The sequence below is a fragment of the Oncorhynchus clarkii genome, chromosome 28, assembly GCF_045791955.1.
Source record: "Oncorhynchus clarkii lewisi isolate Uvic-CL-2024 chromosome 28, UVic_Ocla_1.0, whole genome shotgun sequence".
Taxonomy (NCBI): domain Eukaryota; kingdom Metazoa; phylum Chordata; class Actinopteri; order Salmoniformes; family Salmonidae; genus Oncorhynchus; species Oncorhynchus clarkii.
The window spans coordinates 3,512,726-3,534,022 of record NC_092174.1 but is presented as its reverse complement, the minus strand read 5'-3'; the positions used below and the strand labels follow the sequence as shown (position 1 = coordinate 3,534,022).

Genomic DNA, 21,297 nt, shown 5'->3' with positions numbered 1-21,297 from the left:
AAACATCATTATTTGGGGATGCTTTTGTGCAAAGGGGACCGGACGACTGCACCGTATTGAGGGGAGGATGGATGGGGCCATGAATCGCAAAATCTTGGCCAACAACCTCCTTTTCTCAGTAAGAGCATTGAAGATGGGTCGTGGCTGGGTCTTCCAGCATGACAGCGACCTGAAACACACAGCCAGGGCAACTAAGGAGTGGCTCTGTAAGAAGCATCTCAAGGTCATGGAGTGACCTAGCCAGTCTCCAGACCTGAACCCAATAGAACATCTTTGGAGGGAGCTGAAAGTTCGTATTGCCCAGCGACAGCCCCGAAACCTGAAGGATCTGGAGAAGGTCTGTATGGAGGAGTGGGCCAAAATCCCTGCTGCAGTGTGTGCAAACCTGGTCAAGAAATACAGGAAACGTATGATCTCTGTAATTGCAAACAAAGGTTTCTCTACCAAATATTAAGTTCTGCTTTTCTGATGTATCAAATACTTATGTCATGCAATAAAATGCAAATTAATTACTTAAAAATCATACAATGTGATTTTCTGGATTTTTGATTCCATTTCTCACAGTTGAAGTGTACCTATGATAAAAATTACAGACCTCTACATGCTTTGTAAGTAGGAAACACTGACGATTTTGCAGGTTATCAAATACTTTTTCTCCCCACTGTACATGGGTGGGGGCCTTTCAATATGGGGCCCGGGCACACAAATGCTCCTACAAAGAAGCATGTATTGATGGCAGTTCTAATGTTTCCATCAGAGTGCCAGGCTTTTGGAATAGATGGCAAAGCTCTCATTTCTGGACTGTACGATTGAGCCCCCCACGGCACTGTTAGTAGGAAAGTTATTCATTTTAACCACCTAAATATACTCATGCATCTGAAACTCAAACATTAATTTCCCAACTGCTTTTTCTATAATTCTACAGGTTCTTTATCATTCTCTGTACCTTATATTCCAAAGCAACCACATTATGCATGCCGTCCATGGTATTGGGCAGATGCTATTTGAGAACTCATCTGCTTTACAAATCAAACTCTAGTTATCTTATTGCAGAGCACATTGTACAACTGTTTTTTTTTTGAAAATATTGTATTACAAGGTATGCTTTATGTGTAGGCTATGCCATTTAGTATTGGCTAATATGCAGCTGTCACTTTTAAACCCTCATTCTAGCATACATGACACACACACACATCTTTCTATCTACATGCTTTTATTTGGGTTTCTATGCAAAGTATATGTTTCTTTAAGCCTGCAGCTAGTTATTTGAAATGAGACATACTGTATGTATCATACCAAAACATGATTCAACAATTTAATTAACTGACAGAGAGATGGCTAATGAAACACAAGTTGACATTTACAGTAGGCTTGTCTAACATTGGCTAGCTTTCAATAAATTGGCTAAATGGTAAACAGATTTACTTCTTCATATTGTCAAGACAATTCGTATTGTATGCAACATATTTCAAGTGCACTCAAAAACGGATATTTCTATTTTTTCAGTCTGGGAGCTAGCTAGCTATGTATATGTTCCTCTTCATTAGACAGCAGCTCACGTTTTCGCAAGAAGCTGTGTTTACATCATAGATAGAAGCATAGCCTTCATCACGAGGTGTATGTACGGGAGTTCTGATTGGTTTTAAGTTTAGTAGTTAAGCAAATTTGTCTTAGCGGCTGAGTGTTGGAATATATGTTTTAGGAGAAAATGTGTAAGAATTGAAGGGGCCAACAAATTTGTGTCACAAGAATGTTTTACTGTCATATACAAAAAAATCTGTTCCTCCCTTAAGGCTTCGGCCAACCACCTATCTGTCCTCCACCTCAACACACTTACGGACCCTTCCCAAATTAATTTGAAGGCAGCATACTTCCTGGGGTCCAGCACAATTAAGGCAGTTATACAGTTTTAAAAACATTACAATTCAATTCACAACAGATTATGTGTGTGCCCTCAGTCCACTACTTCACTAGCACATATCTATGACATAAAATGCACACGTGTACATGTGTGTATAGTGTGCGTATGTTATCATGTGTGAGTGTATCCATATGTCTGTGCGTCTTCACATTCCCTGCTGTTCCATAAGGTGTATTTTTATCTGTTTGTTTTAAAAAAATCTAATTGTACTGCTTGCATGAGTAACTTCATGTGGAATAGAGTTCCATGTAGTCATGGCTCTATGTAGTACTGTACACCTCCCATAATCTGTTCTGGATTTGGGGACTGTGAGGAGACCAATTATTATTTTTACTGTGAAATAGCATTGTATCTGGTCAAACACCATTTTTTCCTAAACTTTACTAAGGGTTGGTAACAGGCTGATGTTTGGTTGGATGTTTGAACCAGTAAAGGGTGCTTTGCTATTCTTGGGTAGCGGAATTACTTTTGCTTTCTTCCATACCTGAGGGCACACACTTTCCTGTAGGCTTAGATTGAAGAGATGGTAAAAAGGAGTGGCAATATCGTCCACGATCACCCTAAGTAATTTTCCATCCAAGTTGTCAGACCCAGGTGGCTTGTCATTGTTGATAGACAACAATAATTGTTTCACCTCTTCCACATTCAAGTTACGAAATTCAAAATTACAACGCTTGTCTTTCATAATTTGGTCAGTTATAAATGGATGTGTAGGTTCAGAATTTGATGTTGGCATGTCATGCCTAAGTTTGCTATCCTTGTCAATGAACAAATCATTAAAGTACTTGGCAATATCAGTGGATTTTGTGATGAGTGAGCCATCTGATTCAATGAATGATGGAGCCAAGGTTGCCTTTTTGCCCCAAATTTCATTTAAGGTACTCTAAAATATATCACTAGCCACTTTAAACAATGCTACTTAATATAATGTTTACATACCCTACATTATTTATCTCATATGTATACGTATATACTGTACTCTATATCATCTACTGCATCTTTATGTAATACATGTATCACTAGCCACTTTAAACTATGCCACTTTGTTTACATACTCATCTCATATGTATATACTGTACTCGATACCATCTACTGCATCTTGCCTATGCCGCTCTGTACCATCACTCATTCATATATCTTTATGTACATATTCTTTATCCCTTTACACTTGTGTGTATAAGGTAGTAGTTTTGGAATTGTTAGCTAGATTACTCGTTGGTTATTACTGCAGTGTCGGAACTAGAAGCACAAGCATTTCGCTACACTCGCATTAACATCTGCTAACCATGTGTGTGACAAATAAAATTTGATTTGATTTTAAGCTTTTTATTATAATTCTTTATATTATTTATCTTTGTTTCAAAGTACAGATTCTTATTTTGTTTAGTCACATGATTTCTTAATGTACAGTATGTTTGCGAATCGGCTGTGCAGCCGGACATATTGGTCAATCTTTTTGCCTCATCCCTCTCAACCATAACATTTTTCAATTCCTCATCAATCCACAGAGATTTAACATTTTTTACAGTCATTTTCTTAATGGATGCATGCTTATTAGGAACTGGAACAAGCAAATTAATAAATATGTCAAATTCACCATCTGGTTGCTCCTCATTACACACCATAGACAAGCAAATATTCTTTACATTTTCAACATAAATCACTACAAAACATCTGCTTACAAGTTATAGGCTGATATTATTATGTTAGTATATGCTTATACATATTTCATTATTTATGTTAGGATTACTTCTGTCTGAAATCCCATGTAACATAACTTGTTTTATCTACCCGCTTGGCATAGTTCTGGCTACAGTACAGTATCCAGGCCATGAGGAGTAATCCCTTCATTGTTGTTATGGAACCCAAGATGGCTACCAGTTAGATCTTCGAGTTGCTCACCTAAAATGGCCGACCGGTAACATCCGGTCACTTCCTCATACGAATCGTAGCCTCTACCAAGATGTCCATTGTTAGCCAAATAGCATGCTAACTCCTAGCTGCTAACACTAATGCAAACTCCTCCCTACTGTACATAGTTCTGTATGCTGTACCTATAACCTGAAGCTTACTAGCCTCCACTGTATATACTGTGTGCTACTACCTACAGCCTGTGGCCTGCTAGCCTAGCATGCTAGCTTTTCTTGTATATCTTACATATGCTAGCCACTAATTGTATCTTGTGTATGCTATGCTAGCCCACCTGTATATACTGTCATAATGTGTGCTACATTAGTTGGCTGCTACAAACTTCTCTTTGTAAGCCATACTGTTAGCCTAGCTGCTAATACATGCTAGTAGCTCTGTCCATAGTGTACTATTGTGTCCTACTGTGTACCACATTAGCTTATGCTAATACCTGACCATTATAGTACGTGTCATCCTCATTGCTATTACATAGTCATTAGCCTGTAATGCCATTATGTAATACATGCTCTTCTCTTGTAGACAACCACTACAACACTTACACTACTAATAGTCTCCTCTTCCTGTTTGCCGTGTGTGTGTGTGTGTGTGGTAATAAAGTGTGCCTTGTCTCTCTGTCTCCTGCTGGTCATTCTACATCCTCTAACCGGGATGCTGGGACAGTTGGACCTACACCGAAACCGGCACTAATAAGAATTAGTTCTTAACTGACTTGCCTAGTTAAATAAAGGTTAAATTTGGTTAAAAGTGGGGGAAATGTGAAAACAGAGCATGGGGTCAACGAGCATGGGTCAAAGGGGAAAGGTGAAGGCCTCAGCAGTCGGTGTTCATCCTCTCTGGGCGGGCCGACTGGCAGCTGCTGGGCGGTGTGAAGACTTCCGGGTCGCTGATGCCCAGCTGGAGGTCAAAGAAGCGGGTAGAGGTAGTGATGCTGCTGTTCCTGGTGTAGGTCTCCTGGACAGGGTAGCAGTCCTTCACTGTGTAGACGCCCACCCACGCCTCATCTGGTGTAGCAGGGAGAGGTAGGATTAGGATTGACTTTATTGTCCCTGAGGGGAAATTTGTACATTAAAATGTTCTGTTGCGTCTACATAGAATACCATAGGTTAAAAACATGAGCTTCCCCGCCACACACACACACACACACACACACACACACACAGGTTAATCAGTCCATGGCAAGGCTGTGACTTGGTGGTCAGTTCCACATGATTTAAGAAGTCAAACATTAGTCACATAGTGGCTAATGTGGCCTAGCAGTACTGGCGCAGCATTTGACACATATCTACAGTGTCTGCTTATGTTTGAATCTGGCCAACTACCTCTATCATGATATTTTCAATAAAATCTGAAAATCTCTTAAAATGTATACTTGAAAAAACACTATGCACATGGATATCTTCCACAATAATGCACAATTATGAGTTAGACATCACAACATACAAATAGGATACTTTGCAAGGGTCTGTATTCTCAGAGTGGTGAAAACGATCCCATTTCACCAAGAGCCAATTTGCAGCAAGACAACTAGGAAATCGCCACCAGGGGTCAAGTGGACAAAATCTGTGTTGACTGTTGACTGACTCACATGATGCCATTTTGAAATAAGTTGCTTGTCATCTCCTGACAAGCACTTTGCACTGAGCACCCTTAATAAAGGGGATTTTCACCCTGGGGGAATCTGGGCTTGTTTTCATTATGTCATTGTGTGTGTAGATATGGTTGTCCTTGTTCAGTAGAGCTATTGGATGTCTTTCAGTGATGTTCCTATCAGCGGACTCATTGCTAAATATACAAGCTGACAAAATAACTTCATTTATCTACTGAAACCCATATTGTGTGTTGCTAGCTAACACACTGTGTTACAGTGGGGGGGGAAATCAAATCATTTTTATGTTTGCTGACTTAATTAGGTAGGTACCCAGCTAATCTAAACACAGCAAAAAAAGAAACGTCCTGTCGCTGTCAACTGCGTTTATTTCCAGCAAACTTAACATGTGTACCCAGCTAATCTAAACACAGCAAAAAAAGAAACGTCCTGTCGCTGTCAACTGCGTTTATTTCCAGCAAACTTAACATGTGTAAATATGTGTATGAACAACATTTAACAACCAGACAAACTGAACAAGTTCCACAAACATGTGACTAACATAAATGGAATAATGTGTCCCTGAAAAAAGGGAGGGTCAAAATCAAAAGTAACAATCAGTATCTGGTGTGGCCACCAGCTGCATTAAGTACTGCAGTGCATCTCCTCCTCATGGAATGCACAAGATTTGACAGTTCTTGCTGTGATATGTTACCCCACTCTTCCATCAAGGCACCTGCAAGTTCCCGGATATTTCTGGGGGGAATGGCCCTAGCCCTCACCCTCCGATCCAACAGGTCCCAGACGTGCTCAATGGGATTGAGATTTGGCCTCTTCTCTGGCCATGGCAGAACACTGACATTCCTGTCTTGCAGTAAATCACCCACAGAACGAGCAGTATGGCTGGTGGCATTGTCATGCTGGAGGGTCATGTCAGGATGAGCCTGCAGGAAGGGTACCACATGAGGGAGGAGGATGTCTTCCCTGTAACGCACAGCATTGAGATTGCCTGCAATGACAACAAGCTCAGTCCTATGATGCTGTGACACACCACCCCAGACCATGATGGACGCTCCACCTCCAAATCGATCCCTCTCCAGAGTACAGGCCTCTGTGTAATGCTCATTCCTTCAACGATAAACGTGAATCCGACCATCACCCCTGGTGAGACAAAACCGCGACTCGTCAGTGAAGAGCACTTTTTGCCAGTCCTGTCTGGTCCAGCAACGGTGGGTTTGTGCCCATAGGCGACGTCGTTGCGGGTGATGTCTGGTGAAGACCTGCCTTACAACAGGCCTACAAGCCCTCAGTCCAGCCTCTCTCAGCCTATTGTGGACAGTTTGAGCACTGATGGACGGATTGTGCATTCCTGGTGTAACTCGGGCAGTTGCTAGCTGAAGTATATGTTCATTAAAAGTAGTTAAACGTACGCCCCGGTTTGTCATCATACAAGGAACAAACATAACATGGTGTTAGATTGGTAGTCGCTTTGACACAACAAAGAAAATAAAGGAGTAACTCGGCAAATTTCTGCAACGAAAATTTAACATTCTACCACAAGTCAAGTGACGTGAGTAGTCGAAGATGCTAGCTTGCAAGAGCGAGGACAACGAGCCGCAGCAGCGAGACAGCAGCGAGAGCGAGGACAACGAGCCGCAGCAGCAAGAGTGACAGCAGCGAGAGCGAGGACAACGAGCCGCAGCAGCGAGAGTGACAGCAGCGAGGGTGACAGCAGCGAGAGCGAGGACGAGCCGCAGCAGCGAGAGTGACAGCAGCGAGAGCGAGGACAACGAGCCGCAGCAGCGAGAGTGACAGCAGCGAGAGTGACAGCAGCGAGAGCGATGCTGCATTGGAATCTGACGAGCAAGTTGATGAGCAACATGCTGAAGTAAGAGAAATTGACACTGTTCCTGTTCTCCGTCATGGATAGGCTTAGTCCTCCTACTCCTATGCAGTTAACAGGCAATCTAGCTGACAATTGGAAACGTTTCAAGCAGAGATTCAATATCTACCTAGCAGCCAGTGGAGCAGGGGGAGATGATGACAAATTGAAAGCTTCCATTTATCTGCATGTTATTGGAGAGGATGCATTGGACATTTACAATAACTTTCAGCAAGATGATGCAAACTTGACATGGACTGTGCTAATGGCTAAATTTGAGGTTGGTACTTTTAGTTGGTACTTTTGGTTGATACTTTGTACCAAGCCAGAACGTCACGTTTGAGAGATAAAAGTTTTTCTCTCATGATCAGAATCAGGGAGTCAGTTTTGACCAGTATTTGGCTGAGCTGAACACACTGAGCAAAATGTGTGAATTTGAAAATCTGAAAGACTCACTAGTGAAAGACAGGATAGTCTGTGGCATACTTGATAATGGACTCAAGGAGAGATTGCTGCATGAGCAAGATTTAGTGAAGTGAATATGTGCCGAGCAGCTGAAACCACCAGAGCACAAGCTAAAGAGCTATGCAAGGATGAGACGTCAGTGCATGCAATAAAAAGAGAAGAGCACCACACACAACAACAAAAACAAGCAAAAGAGACATCAAAACACTACATGTGGAAAATGTGGATTTATCCACAAGCCAAAAAATTGCCCTCCATATGGAAAATCATGCAACAACTGTTAATAATGATAATAATGTTAATAATAATAAATAATAATGTCTAAAAATGCTGCAAAGCTGAGGTTACAAAGTAAAAGGTTCACACAGTCAAGGAGGATATTGAATAATTCTTTGTTGATTCTGTGGAAATATGCAATGCAGTAAAAGCTGAATGGATTGTGACATTGACTGTGAATGAAACTATAATACCATTCAAGCTTGATACTGGAGCACAGGTAAACCTGTTGTCGCTGGATGACTACAAAACACTTAAGGTGAAGAGCAAAATACACCCGGTGAAAATTAAGGTTACTGGTTATACTGGGGAGAACGTACCAGTCAAAGGAAGCTGCATAGTAACTTTACAGCACAAAGGAAAACAGTTCAGAGCACAGCTGCTGATCGTGGAAATGAGTGTACAGCCTATTCTAGGAATCAATGCATGTGAAAAGCTCAATTTGTTGAAAAGAGTGTATGTAGTGACAACAGAGTGAAAATGACCAAAACTCATTACTGGCTGAGTATGAGGATGTGTTTGAGGGTCTTGGATGTTTACCAGGAGAACACAATATGTACTGATGACAAAATTACTCCAGTTGTGCATGCATGCAAAAGTTCCATTTGCACTGAGGAAAAAGCTCAAGGAGGAACTCGGACGCATGGAAAAGATGGACAAAAATGGATGAACCTACAGACTGGGTAAGCTCACTGGTTATTGTGGTGAAAAAGAAGGGCGATCTCAGCATATGTCTAGACCCAAGAGATCTCAATAAAGCATTTCAAGTTGCCAACCACGGAAAGTCAACCTAAAACTAAACAAGGACAAATGCGAGATTGGTGTGAAAACACTTACATTCGTGGGAGACGTACTTTCAGGGGAGGGAGTCAAACCAGACCCGAGGAAAACATCAGCCATCAACAACATGGAGCGCCCGAAAAACAAGGACGACGTGAGACGCTTCATGGGCATGATCCCCTACCTTGCAAAGTTCATACCTCAACTGTCAGCACAGTCCGCTCCACTCAGATGTCTTCTGGAACAGAAGAATGAATGGGAATGGTCCCATGAACAGGGAAACTGCTTCAAAAACCTAAATAAGACAATCACAGAAGAGCCAGTGCTCAGGTTCTATGATTCAGAGAAAAGCACAAGGATTTCTGCAGATGCGTCAGTTTGGCCTGGGAGCAGTTCTTCTGCAACAGCATGACGACATATGGCAACCCGTCGCTTATGAGTCCAGAGCCTTGACAGGCGCAGAGACAAGGTATGCACAAATAGAGAAAGAACTACAGGCGAGCACATACGCTTGTGAAAGGTTTCACTAATAAGTCTAAGGACGAGACTTCGAAGTAGAAACCGACCACAGACCATTGGTGTCAATCATATCTAAGCAACTGAATGATTTACCAATGAGAATCCAGAGAATGTGGATCCGACTGCAAAAGTATGATGTGAAGATGATCTATACCCCGGGAAAGTTCATGTTCGCCACGACACGCTTTCTTGAGCAGTCAACAAGAAAGAGAGCTTTGACACACAGAAAAACACTGAGATTCAGGCTTACGTTGACATGATCGTAGCATCACTTCCTGTGTCTTCTGAGAGAATGGAGCAGATCAAAAGAGAGACTGCGGCTGACCAAACAATGACAGAGTTGAAAGAAACAACACTGATAGGATGGCCCGCACAGAAAAACAACTGTCCAAAGAGAATACAGGATTACTGGATGTGCAGAGCTGAGTGCACCGTTGTGGGTGACAGTGTTCAAAGGCAACAAGATTATCATTCCCATGACACTATGTAAAGAAATGCTACAGAAAATACACAACGGCCACTTGGGTGAGGAAAAATGCAAACGACGAGCACGAGAAGTAATGTACTGGCCAAGATTGAACCAGGAAATCAGCCAGACCACTGCTTCATGTGAACTGCCAAAGCAGCAAGCAGAGCCGCTAATCCCTCATCCAGTACCCAACAGACCCTACTACAAAGTTGGAGTTGACCTTTTTGACTGCAATGGCAAAAGTCACATTGTTGTTACCGACTACTACTCAAACTACCCTGAAGTAGCAACACTGCCAACTACCTCCAGCAAAGCTGTAATCACCTACCTGAAATCAGTCTTTGCAAGACATGGTTGCATCTGAACTGTACTCAGACAATGGCCTGCAGTTCTCAAGTTCCGAATTCCGATAGTTCGCTCATGACTGGGGATTCCGACACAACATTTCCAGCCCCAACTACCCAAGGTCCAACGGCTTAGCAGAGAGTTCAGTCAAAATCGTCAAAGGTCTGATAAAAAAGGCACACGTTGGAAAGGAGGATTTCCTAAAAAAATCTGATGATCTTCCGCAGCACACCACTGCAGAACGGACTTTCACCAGCACAAATGTTGATGGGACGTCGCATCAGAACCAACCTACCCATCCATGAGGACTTGCTAACACCCAGAGGTGCTCACAAAGTCACTATTCGCAAAGGAAAAACAGAAAGACAGACAAAAACAGCAACACGGCAAAAGTGCAAGACACTTACCTGAACTGAAACCTGGAGATCATGTATGACTCCGAGACATTACTACAGGAATCTGGATGCAGCAAGGGTGTGTGCAGAGAGAAGTTGCACCGCGATCCTATGAGATCCAAACGGAGCATGGATCACAACTGAGACGAAACAGAGTGGATCTAAGGCTTCAGCCATTCACTCAAGGGACTGAGGATCATCAGGAGGATACTGCTGAAGCGTCAAATGCCTTTAGAAATGGACAATTCAGTCAGAACACCCTGACTGACAACGCTGTCCAACTGTTTCAGGAAGCACTTCAGCAGAATGACCAAAAAAGACTGTCAGAGCCCCTGAAAGGCTATTGAGTAGCTTGGATGAAAGGTGTCCAGGGGTGCCCAGAGTAAACGGCCTGCTCCTCAGTCTCAGTTGCTAATATATGCATATTATTATTGGATAGAAAACACTCTGAAGTTTCTAAAACTGTTTAAATGATGTCTGTGAGTATAACAGAACTCATATGGCAGGCAAAAACCTGAGAACAAATCCAAACAGAAAGTAAGAAATCTGAGGTTGGTATTTATTCAACCCATTCCCTATTGAAATCCCCTTGGGATATGAATGAAGAATCACTTCCTAGGGCTTCCACTAGATGTCAACCATCTACAGAAATTTGGCTTCTACTGTGTTGTGGGACTGAATGAGAGGGGAATGAGTCAGACTACTGGCAGAGAGCCAGTTCCAGGTCACGCGCATACCACATGATATCTTCCTGCGTTCCGTTCCTCCTCAAGACACAAAGGAATTCTCCGGTTGGAACTTTATTGAAGATTTATGATAACATCCTAATGATTGATTCTGTACTTAGTTTGAAACGCTTCTTCGACCTGTAATATAACTTTTTTAAGATTTTGACGAAAAAATGATCGCCCATCACCAGCGTTTGGATAGGTGTACCAAACACGCTAAAAAACGTAGCTAATTGGACATAAATAACGGACATTATCGAACAAATCAAGCATTTATTGTGGACCTGGGATTCCTAGGAGTGCATTCTGATGAAGATCAAAGGTAAGGGAATATTTAGCATGTAATTTATGGTTTATGTTGACTACAACATGGCGGCTAATTTGACTTGTTCTGAGCACCGTCTCAGATTATTGCATGGTTTGCTTTTTCCGTAAAGTTTTTTTGAAATCTGACACAGCGGTTGCGTTAAGGACATGTATATCTATAATTCCATGTGTATAACTTGTATTATCATCTACATTTATGATGAGTATTTCTGTTGAATCAATGTGGCTATGCAAAATCACTGGATGTTTTTGGAACTAGTGAATGTAACGCGCCAATGTAAACTGATTTTTTATATAAATGTGAACTTTATCAAACAAAACATACATGTATTGTGTAACATGAAGTCCTATGAGTGTCATCTGATGAAGATCATCAAAGGTGAGTGATTAATGTTATCTCTATTTGTGCTTTTTGTGACTCCTCTCTTTGGTTGGGAAAATGGCTGTTTTTATTGTGGTTTGGTGGTGACCAAACATAATCGTTTGTGGTGCTTTCGCCGTAAAGCCTATTTGAAACAGGACACTGTGGTGGGATTAACAACAAGACTACCTTTAAAACGGTATAAGATACATGTACAGTGAGGGGAAAAAAGTATTTGATCCCCTGCTGATTTTGTACGTTTGCCCACTGACAAAGAAATGATCAGTCTATAATTTTAATGGTAGGTTTATTTGAACAGTGAGAGACAGAATAAAAACAAAAAAATCCAGAAAAACGGATGTCAAAAATGTTATAAATTAATTTGCATTTTAATGAGGGAAATAAGTATTTAACCCCTCTGCAAAACATGACTTAGTACTTGGTGGCAAAACCCTTGTTGGCAATCAGAGGTCAGACGTTTCTTGAAGTTGGCCACCAGGTTTGCACACATCTCAGGAGGGATTTTCTCCCACTACTCTTTGCAGATCTTCTCCAAGTCATTAAGGTTTCGAGGCTGACGTTTGGCAACTCGAACCTTCAGCTCCCTCCACAGATTTTCTATGGGATTAAGGTCTGGAGACTGGCTAGGCCACTCTGGCTAGGCCAATTGCTAATAAATAAAACGTTTTTAAAAAAGAGGCACCTGGACTGAATGTTTTGTTTATGTGAAAAGAAATAGAGCCACAATAGAGTATTGTTGGACAGACTATATTTAGTTGAAAAAATAATAAATCAGAATATGTTTATTGCCTCTTAAGTGATGAGAGCAATGTAAAAAAAAAAACAATACAAATTGGGGGAAAGAAATGTGTGTTATTAAAAATTGCATGTTATGCAGGTTGGGTAAACAAATGTGATGTGACATTTGTAGTTACTTAGAAAAGTAGTTTTCTTTTAAAGGAAGGATAATGTGTTGTTATGTGTTAATAACATTTAGGCTACGTTACCCAGCAGGCTATGCGGGGTGGGGGGGGGGGGGGGGGGGGGATCTTTGCAGATTACCATAACGCAACGTTAACTATTCATGAAAATCGCAAATGAAATGAAATAAATATGCCATCTCTCAAGCTTAGCCTTTTGTAAACAACACTGTCATCTCAGATTTTCAAAATATGCTTCTCAACCATAGGAAAACAATAATTTGTGTAAAAGTGGCTAGCTAGCGTAGCATTTAGCGTTAGCATTAGCGTTAGCATCCAGCACGCAAGATTCCAACAAAAACATAAAAGCCTTCAAATAAAATAATTTACCTTTGAAGAACTTTGGATGTTTTCAATGAGGAGACTCTCAGTTAGATAGCAGATGCTCAGTCTTTCCAAAAAAGATTCTTTGTGAATTCGAAATAGCTCCGTTTTCTACATCACATTTGGCTACCACAAAAAAAAACGAAAATTCAGTCCTCAAAACGCGAACTTTTTTCCAAATTAACTCCATAATATCGACTGAAAACATGGCAAACATTGTTTAGAATCAATCCTCAAGGTGTTTTTCACATATCTCTTCAATGATATATCGTTCGTGGAAGCATGGTTTCTCCCCTCAATCAAATGGAAAAGTACAAGCAGCTGGCGTTTGCGCACCGAATTCCACGCAGGACACCAGGCGGACACTTGGAAAATGTAGTCTCTTATGGTCAATCTTCCAATGATATGCCTACAAATACGTCACAATGCTGCTAACACCTTGGGGAAACGACAGAAAGTGTAGGCTCATTCCTTGCGCAATCACAGCCATATAAGGAGACAATGGAAAACAGAGCTTCAGAGATTCTGCTCATTTCCTGCTTGAAGCATCATCTTGGTTTCGCCTGTAGAATGAGTTCTGGGGCACTTACAGACAATATCTTTGCAGATTCTGAAACTTCAGAGTGTTTTCTTTCAAAAACTGTCAAGAATATGCATAGTCGAGCATCTTTTCGTGACAAAATATTGCGCTTAAAACGGGAACGTTTTTTATCCAAAAATGAAATAGCGCCCCTAGAGATCCAACAGGTTAACGACCGTTCCACAGGTGCATGTTAATTAATTGTTTATGGTTCATTGAACAAGCATGGGAAACCGTGTTTAACCTTTCTAGGGTATGTGGGACGCTACGTCCCACCTGGCAAACATCCAGTGAGATTGCAGAGCGCCAAATTCAAATATTGAAATACTCATTATAAAAATTCAGAAAACAAAACATATGTTACATCATCTTTAAACCTAACTTCCTGTGAATCCAACCACGGTGTCAGCTTTTTAAAATGCTTTACGGCAAAAGCATACCTTACGATTATTTGAGAACATAGCCCAGTTGACAAATCATTACAAAAAGTAACCAGCCAAGCAGAAGAGTTACAAAACTCAGAAATAGAGAGGAAATTAATCCCTTACCTTTGATGATCTGCATATGGTTGCATTCATTTGCTCAATAAATGTTCCTTTTGCTCGATAGTCTCTTTATATCCAAAAACCTCTGTTTTGTTCGCGTTTTCTTCAGTAATCCACAGGCTCAAACACAGTCAAAACAGGGAGACAAAACATCCAAATTGTATCCATAAAGTTCATAGAAACATGTCAAACGATGTTTATATTCAATCCTCAGGTTGTTTTCAGCCTAAATGATCTATAATATTTCAACCGGAAAATAACATCTTCAATATAAAAGGTAAACAAGAAATGCACTCTCTCGGGATTGAGCATGAAAAAGCTCTGTGACACGTCAGGGTTCACTCATTCAGATTGGTCTTACTCACTCATTTACAAGAATACAAGCCTGAAACAATTTCTAAAGACTGTTGACATCTAGTGGAGGGCATAGGAACTGCAAATTGAGTCCTAAGTCAATGGATCCTGTAATGGCATTGAATAGAAAACTACAAAACCCCAAAAAAACTACTTCCTGGATGGATTTGTCTCGGGTTTTCGCCTGCCAAATCAGTTCTGTTATACTCACAGACACTATTTTAACAGTTTTGGAAACTTTAGAGTGTTTTCTATCCAAATCTACCAGTTATATGCATATCATATCTTCTGGGCCCGAGTAGCAGGCCGTTTAATTTGGGCATGCTTTTCATCCAAAATTCCGAATGCTGCCCCCTACCCTACAGAAGTTAAACCCTTTACAATGAAGATCTGTGAAGTTATTTGGATTTTGACGAATTATCTTTGAAAGACAGGGTCCTGAAAAAGGGCATTTCTTTTTTTGCTGGGTTTAGATGACAAAATTTGCTAAACAACTACAGGTAGCCATATCTATGACTATAAATAGAAGAGGTTTTACAGTCGGAGATCTATTGTATTTCCATTGTAAAAGCTCTTCTCTTTTTAGTCGTAGATATGGCTACTAAACAGCAAGGTATAACATTACAACCAGCCACCTAAAGCTAGGTTTACCAGCAAACGTTAGTACATGACTGGAGATTGCTAGCTAGTTAGCCTGGCACCTGCTAACTTGTTACTATGCACAAGGCCTCCCATTTGTAACCTTTTAGCAAACGTGTAACATCAGCAACTGTAAATAGTTTTACTAGCTAGTTATGTAGCATAATTGATGAGGGTTGACATTGCTTATGATTATGACCGTGGATGCATTTCAAAATGACAAATTTATAGGCATGACGCAAGATAGGATTCCAAACAGTTGTAAATAACATATATTAGCTATCCAGCAACTAAGCTAGTTTGGTTTACTAGCTAGCTAACAGTGAGGAGAAACAAAAATACAACAATTTAACAGTTGTAAGTCTCAAAAACTGATACGCTTGATTATTTTTACTGAGCAAATATTTTCCTAAACATGCCTGTTAGACATGGCTGTAGCTTGATACTGTCAGCCTACCTACTTCAGTACATTTGCACGGTCTGGTCACTGTGCAAAGGTTGAGGGTCACGCTATATTTATTTCTATTAGGCTAGATATTGTTCTAAATGTAATCTCTGTGCCTATGCACATGTATGCATGTTCAACTAGTCTACCCAAATGTTGTTATGCTGGCACAGTTCAACTGTCGTTCAAATTGTGCAATGAAATCTAATTTATTATAAATTGGTTGTCTTACAGATCATACCGTGTGGTGCCTGGAATTCTTCCTGGAGTGGATTTTTGGAGAGAAACATAATTAATTTGCCTGCGTGTGTCATTGTAGCAGAACTGTATCCTGTGAAATATATCCCTCTTGATGGATTGGACATTATGCCAGATTTCAAGCAGAAGATGACTCAAGAGGAGCTGAATGGCAGTTTGATCATGACAACACTCCACCTACAAGTGTTCCCTGAACTTACTGTATGTTTCTTTGGAATGGCAATTCCATCATGACCACCTCTCCCATTATTGTACATTCCCCACCAGTTCTTTTAGCTACAGATTGTTACACCAGATAATGTGATTTAACCAAAACATTTTGGTATCCCTTACTGCGAGTTACAGAATAGGTACCGTTTGGTGTAGCACAGAATTTTTGACCAACCTTGTGGTCTTCGTCCTCAATTCGTGGAAACACAAGTCTCATAAAATATCCATGTTCATTTGCAGGGGGTCAGTTTGAATTCAGAAAATGCTCAGTTACTAAAGTAAATACAGATTTTGCTCCATCAAGTAATCCAACCATGTGTACGTCTCCATCTTGTCTATTTAAATTATTCTCTCATTCATCGAGACTGGTGTCTGTCATCATGACATGCGGCACTTTGGGGTGGACACGCACCTGTCTCGATCAATTGTTATCTGCTATTATTTTATTTTGTTACTATTTTTCCTTTAGTTTATTCAGCAAATGTTTCTGGATGGTGAGGGCAAATAAGCATTTCACAATAAGGTCTACACTTGTTGTATTCGGCGCATGTGACAAATACAATTTTATTTGAAAAGTATTGATTTTAATAACGAAGCATTTTCTAAATTTCGAACGGACCCCCTGCAACAGAACACAGACATTTTGAGGCTTCTGTTTCCACATATCGAGGACGAAAACAGCATTGCCAAGCTAAAATTGGTCGAACATTTCCTATGCTACACCAAACAGTACCCATCCTGTAAATCCCAGTAATAGTAACCAAAAATCTTTGGTTAACATCTGTTGTAACAATCTGTAGCTACAGTTCTCTGCACTTTACTACACCTGAGACACACTGAACTGTACTACACTGTTCATACTGTATTTTGAGAGCCAGGGGGAAATTCCTCTTTAACGGACTTCCCCAGAGGAAGTTGCCACCACTATTTCATTGTAATTTCCTGTCCTAGAGAGGAAATGCATGTTTAGGTTCAACCGAAGAATGATGAAGGCTACTTATACATATTCACAAATTGGGTATGAGAATTTCCACGTGGAGTTGATAAACATTAACAAATAAGGCACTGAAGGCTGTCAGTGAAGCTAGCTTGAATGCTAACATTATCTAGCTAGCTAATGTTATCAGATGTTGCTTTAAAAAAAAAATTACTACACCGTATTCAAAATATTAGCCAACTGGCTTTATGGCTGGTTCTGGAGCTGATTATGTCATAAGTATTGATTTAGGGAAAACGTTGCCCCACTGGGCCTCCTGGGTGGCGCAGTGGTCTAGGGCACTGCATTGCTGTGCGACCAGAGAACCTGGGTACGAGCCCAGGCTCTGTCGCAGCCGTCCGCGACCGGGAGGTCCGTGACGCACAATTGGCCTAGCGTCGTTAGGGAGAGTTTGGCCGGTAGGGATATCCTTGTCTCATCGCGCACCAGCGACTCCTGTAGCGGGCCGGGCGCAGTGCGCGCTAACCAGGTGCACGGTGTTTCCTCCGACACATTGGTGCGGCTGGCTTCCAGGTTGGATGAGCGCTGTGTTAAGAAGCAGTGCGGCTTGGTTGGGTTGTGTTTCGGAGGACTTTTGACCTTCGTCTCTCCCGAGCCCGTACGGGAGTTGTACGGGAGTACGGGAGTTGTAGCGATGAGACAAGATACAATGACAATTGGATACTATGAAATTGGGGAGAAAAGGGGGTAAAATTTCAATTTAAAAAATTTGGGCCAAACTGGCCTATTGTTATATCTTCTATAAATTGCAGTGGAGCGCATAGTGAAACAAAACTTTAAAGATCTGGGGCTATGGGGGAAGCAAATCACACATTTATACCATTTATAAAACTATAATATATATTTTTTTAAACAGACTAGCTAAAAAATAAGTGAACATTTATAAATTATCCAATGGATTATGATAATGTTCTGGTAAAAAAAAAATGGTGCAAAAACATATGTTTGCACCCCACCCCCTATTTTAAATTTGCACCCCATATTTTAAATGTATTTTAACCATTGCTCAGGTGGCCAAGTAAAACACAAGGCTGTTTGGTTCATCTGAGTCGATAAGAAGAATAACTTTACAGTTGTTTCTGATTAATAATAATCAGGGCAGCAGGTAGCCTAGTGGTTAGAGCGTTGGGCCAGTAACCGAAAGGTTTCTAGATCGAATCCCCGAGCTGACTAGGTAAAAATCTGTCATTCTGCCCCTGAACAAGGCAGTTCCTAGGCCGTCACTGTAAATAAGAATTTGTTCTTAACGGACTTAACTTAACGGTTAATTAAATAAATAAGCAATGCCACGCTGGTGGGTGGTAACATTCAAATAAAACCCAGCCCTGAAACGAAATGTAGGCAGAAAATAATTTGTTCATTCACACGGATTTGCAGTTTGGATTTGTCACTCAAGCCCAAATGACTAAAACAATGACTTAAATCATTGTGCAACATTATGGGTAAGCTCTGGCCATTGTCTTTCATCTTGAAAAAGTTGATTTCTACATTGCTCTGTATATAAAAATAAAAGTAAACATTGAAGCATTTCCTGTTTCTTCTAAATAAGATGGTGTTTGCCAGCCAGGTGAGCTTGATGCTTCCAAACATTTATAAACCAACTTTTTGGTCTTCAATGGACCTTCACTTCCTTCTAAGTATACAGTTTTTCAACAAGCACCTGGTAACACAATGGAGTGAGTGTAGGAACACCTTCCTAATCTCGAGTTGCACCCCCTTTTGCCCTCAGAACAGCCTCAATTCGACGGGACATGGACTCTACAAGGCGTCGAAAGCGTTCTACAGGGATACTGGCCCATGTTGGCTCCAATGCTTCCCACAGTTGTGTCAAGTTGGCTGGATGTCCTTTGGGTGGTGGACAATTTTTGAGTGTGAAAAACACAGCAGCATTGCAGTTCTTGACGCACAAACCGGTGCGCCTGGAACCTACTACCATACCCTGTTTAAAGGCACTTACTTACTTTTGCGGGCTGGTTTCCTATCTGACCACTCCTGCACCTCGATCATGTCTCCAGGTCCACCGATAAAGTACTGGTCCTCATAGGTGGAGTTCATAGGGATGTCAAAGGGGTCCCAGGCCTGGGTCAAGGGGATCTTAGAACACTGCTTCGTCTTCTGCTCGATCTGGAACAGCAGGCCACTGTTGTACAGGTAGATAAACTCAAAGTATCTGGAGAGTGAGTGCAAAACAAAGGAAATATTAAAATGTCAAGTTTGTAATAATAGGAGAAAATGCATGTGATTTGAATCAATCATACTGTAGCTAGGTAAATAGTAGCTATTCAACAAGAAATGCAGGGTTAGTCCTTTTAACATTAGGCCTATTATATTGCCTTTTGCATTACTGATTGATCATTGATAATAACCAAGTAATTAGATTATTGTTCAAGGTCTATCTATGCTGTGAGAAAAACGCTTTTCCTCTTTTGGCTCTGGCTGTTGTCATTTGTTTTACTTACATGGAACCCAAAACCGGCTGCGCGCATGCACTATCGTGCATAAATGTATTTTGTCCCCCTACACCAAAAGTGATCACAACACGCAGGTTAAAATATCAAAACAAACTCTGAACTAATGACATTAATTTGGGGACAGGTCGAAAAGCATTAATCATGTATGGCAATTTAGCTAGTTAGCTTGCACTTGCTAGCTAATTTGTCCTATTTAGCTAGCTTGCTGTTGCTAGCTAATTTGTCCTGGGATATAAACAATGAGTTGTTATTTTACCTGAAACTCCTCTACTCTGACCATTAATCAACACATAAAATGGCCAACTGAATCGTTTCTAGTCATCTCTCCTCCTTGCAGGCTTTTTCATCATTGAACTTATATGGTGATCGCATCTTTCATAGTATTACCACGACAACCGGCAAAACAGTTCGTCTTTCAATCAGTCTTTCAATCACCCACGTGGGTATAACCAATGAGGAGATGGCACGTGGGTACCTGCTTCTATAAACCAATGAGGAGATGGGAGAGGCAGGACTTTCAGCGCAATCGGTGTCAGAAATAGGAATGACTTCTATTTTAGCCCTTGGCATCGCAGACGCTTGTTGTCGCGTGTGAGCAGTGTGGGTGCAATAATTGAATAACATGGATTTCTAAATTAATTTTGCGGCGCACTGGTGAGCATATTAGGCCTATTAGGGGTACGGAGAGCTTATCCAAAAACAGGGCACTGGATCAACTACTTTCATGAAGGTCAGCAGCAATGCTGACTCATAGGTCTGAACATAAAACAGTTCTAGTTCATAAAGAACACATATGCTTATTATTTAAAATATGAATACAAAAACATTTATAGTCTTATTATATTGGTAAAGGTTCAATATCACACAAAATGTCTTAGATTGGATATTTTTGTTTTATAATTTTGCTGTTATTGTCTATTTAGGTCTGCAATCACAATGGTAGAGGGACAGCTCAAGCCATATTGACGCTTTGTAGCGGCCATCATCGGTATTTCATCAGTATCCACAATACCTAACCTTTGTTTACTTGACCTCAGCATTTGGACAAACGCTATTCATGAATAAAAACGAATGTTTCAAAGTAGCCTGCTTACTTCTGGCATGGTGTATGTCTTTTATTCTGTTGAAGAAGCCTTATTCTGTGGTTCTGTGCATCATACGACACCGAGGCCCGTGTATTTCGTCCTGTGTTGTGGTTGTATTCGACGGATCTGCCCTCCCATTGCAAGGGCGCAAGACAGGGCTGAACCGGCGGTGCGAAAGCTGTCTCCGGGTAGCTCAAAGCAGGTACCACCGCTCCCAAGCAAAATGCAAACACAAGAGATACAACATGAGTCATCCTGGAGATATGGAATTCATTCAAGTGAAGGTAAAAATCATGAACTGTTGATTTCATTTGATATGTGGCAGCAGGTTGATAACACCACTGAGTCTTTGATACCGTTACACTCAAATAAAAAGCCCTTTGGTTTTTTCAGAGCAGCTCACGCAGTCGCAAATCCGTCCTATGAT

General features: G+C 40.9%; 1 protein-coding gene across 3 annotated transcripts; it reads right to left on the bottom strand.

The window, feature by feature from the left end:
- Positions 1–1,196: 1,196 nt before the first annotated feature.
- Positions 1,197–21,297, bottom strand: LOC139386663 (ependymin related 1). Of its 3 annotated transcripts, none has more exons than XR_011629090.1 (4): positions 20,880–21,254; positions 19,276–19,484; positions 3,219–4,851; positions 1,197–1,953 (listed from the first exon to the last, which is right to left on the bottom strand). XR_011629090.1 is itself a non-coding variant. In XM_071132436.1 (3 exons), exons 1-3 carry the CDS (start codon positions 21,179–21,181, stop codon positions 4,661–4,663), a joined length of 702 nt encoding a protein of 233 aa, XP_070988537.1. In that variant the 5' UTR covers positions 21,182–21,297; the 3' UTR covers positions 1,197–4,660. The 3 variants fall into 3 exon arrangements, 1 of the variants encoding a protein (XP_070988537.1); XR_011629091.1 differs by having other exon boundaries at positions 1,197–1,962; positions 4,395–4,851; XM_071132436.1 differs by having other exon boundaries at positions 1,197–4,851; positions 20,880–21,297.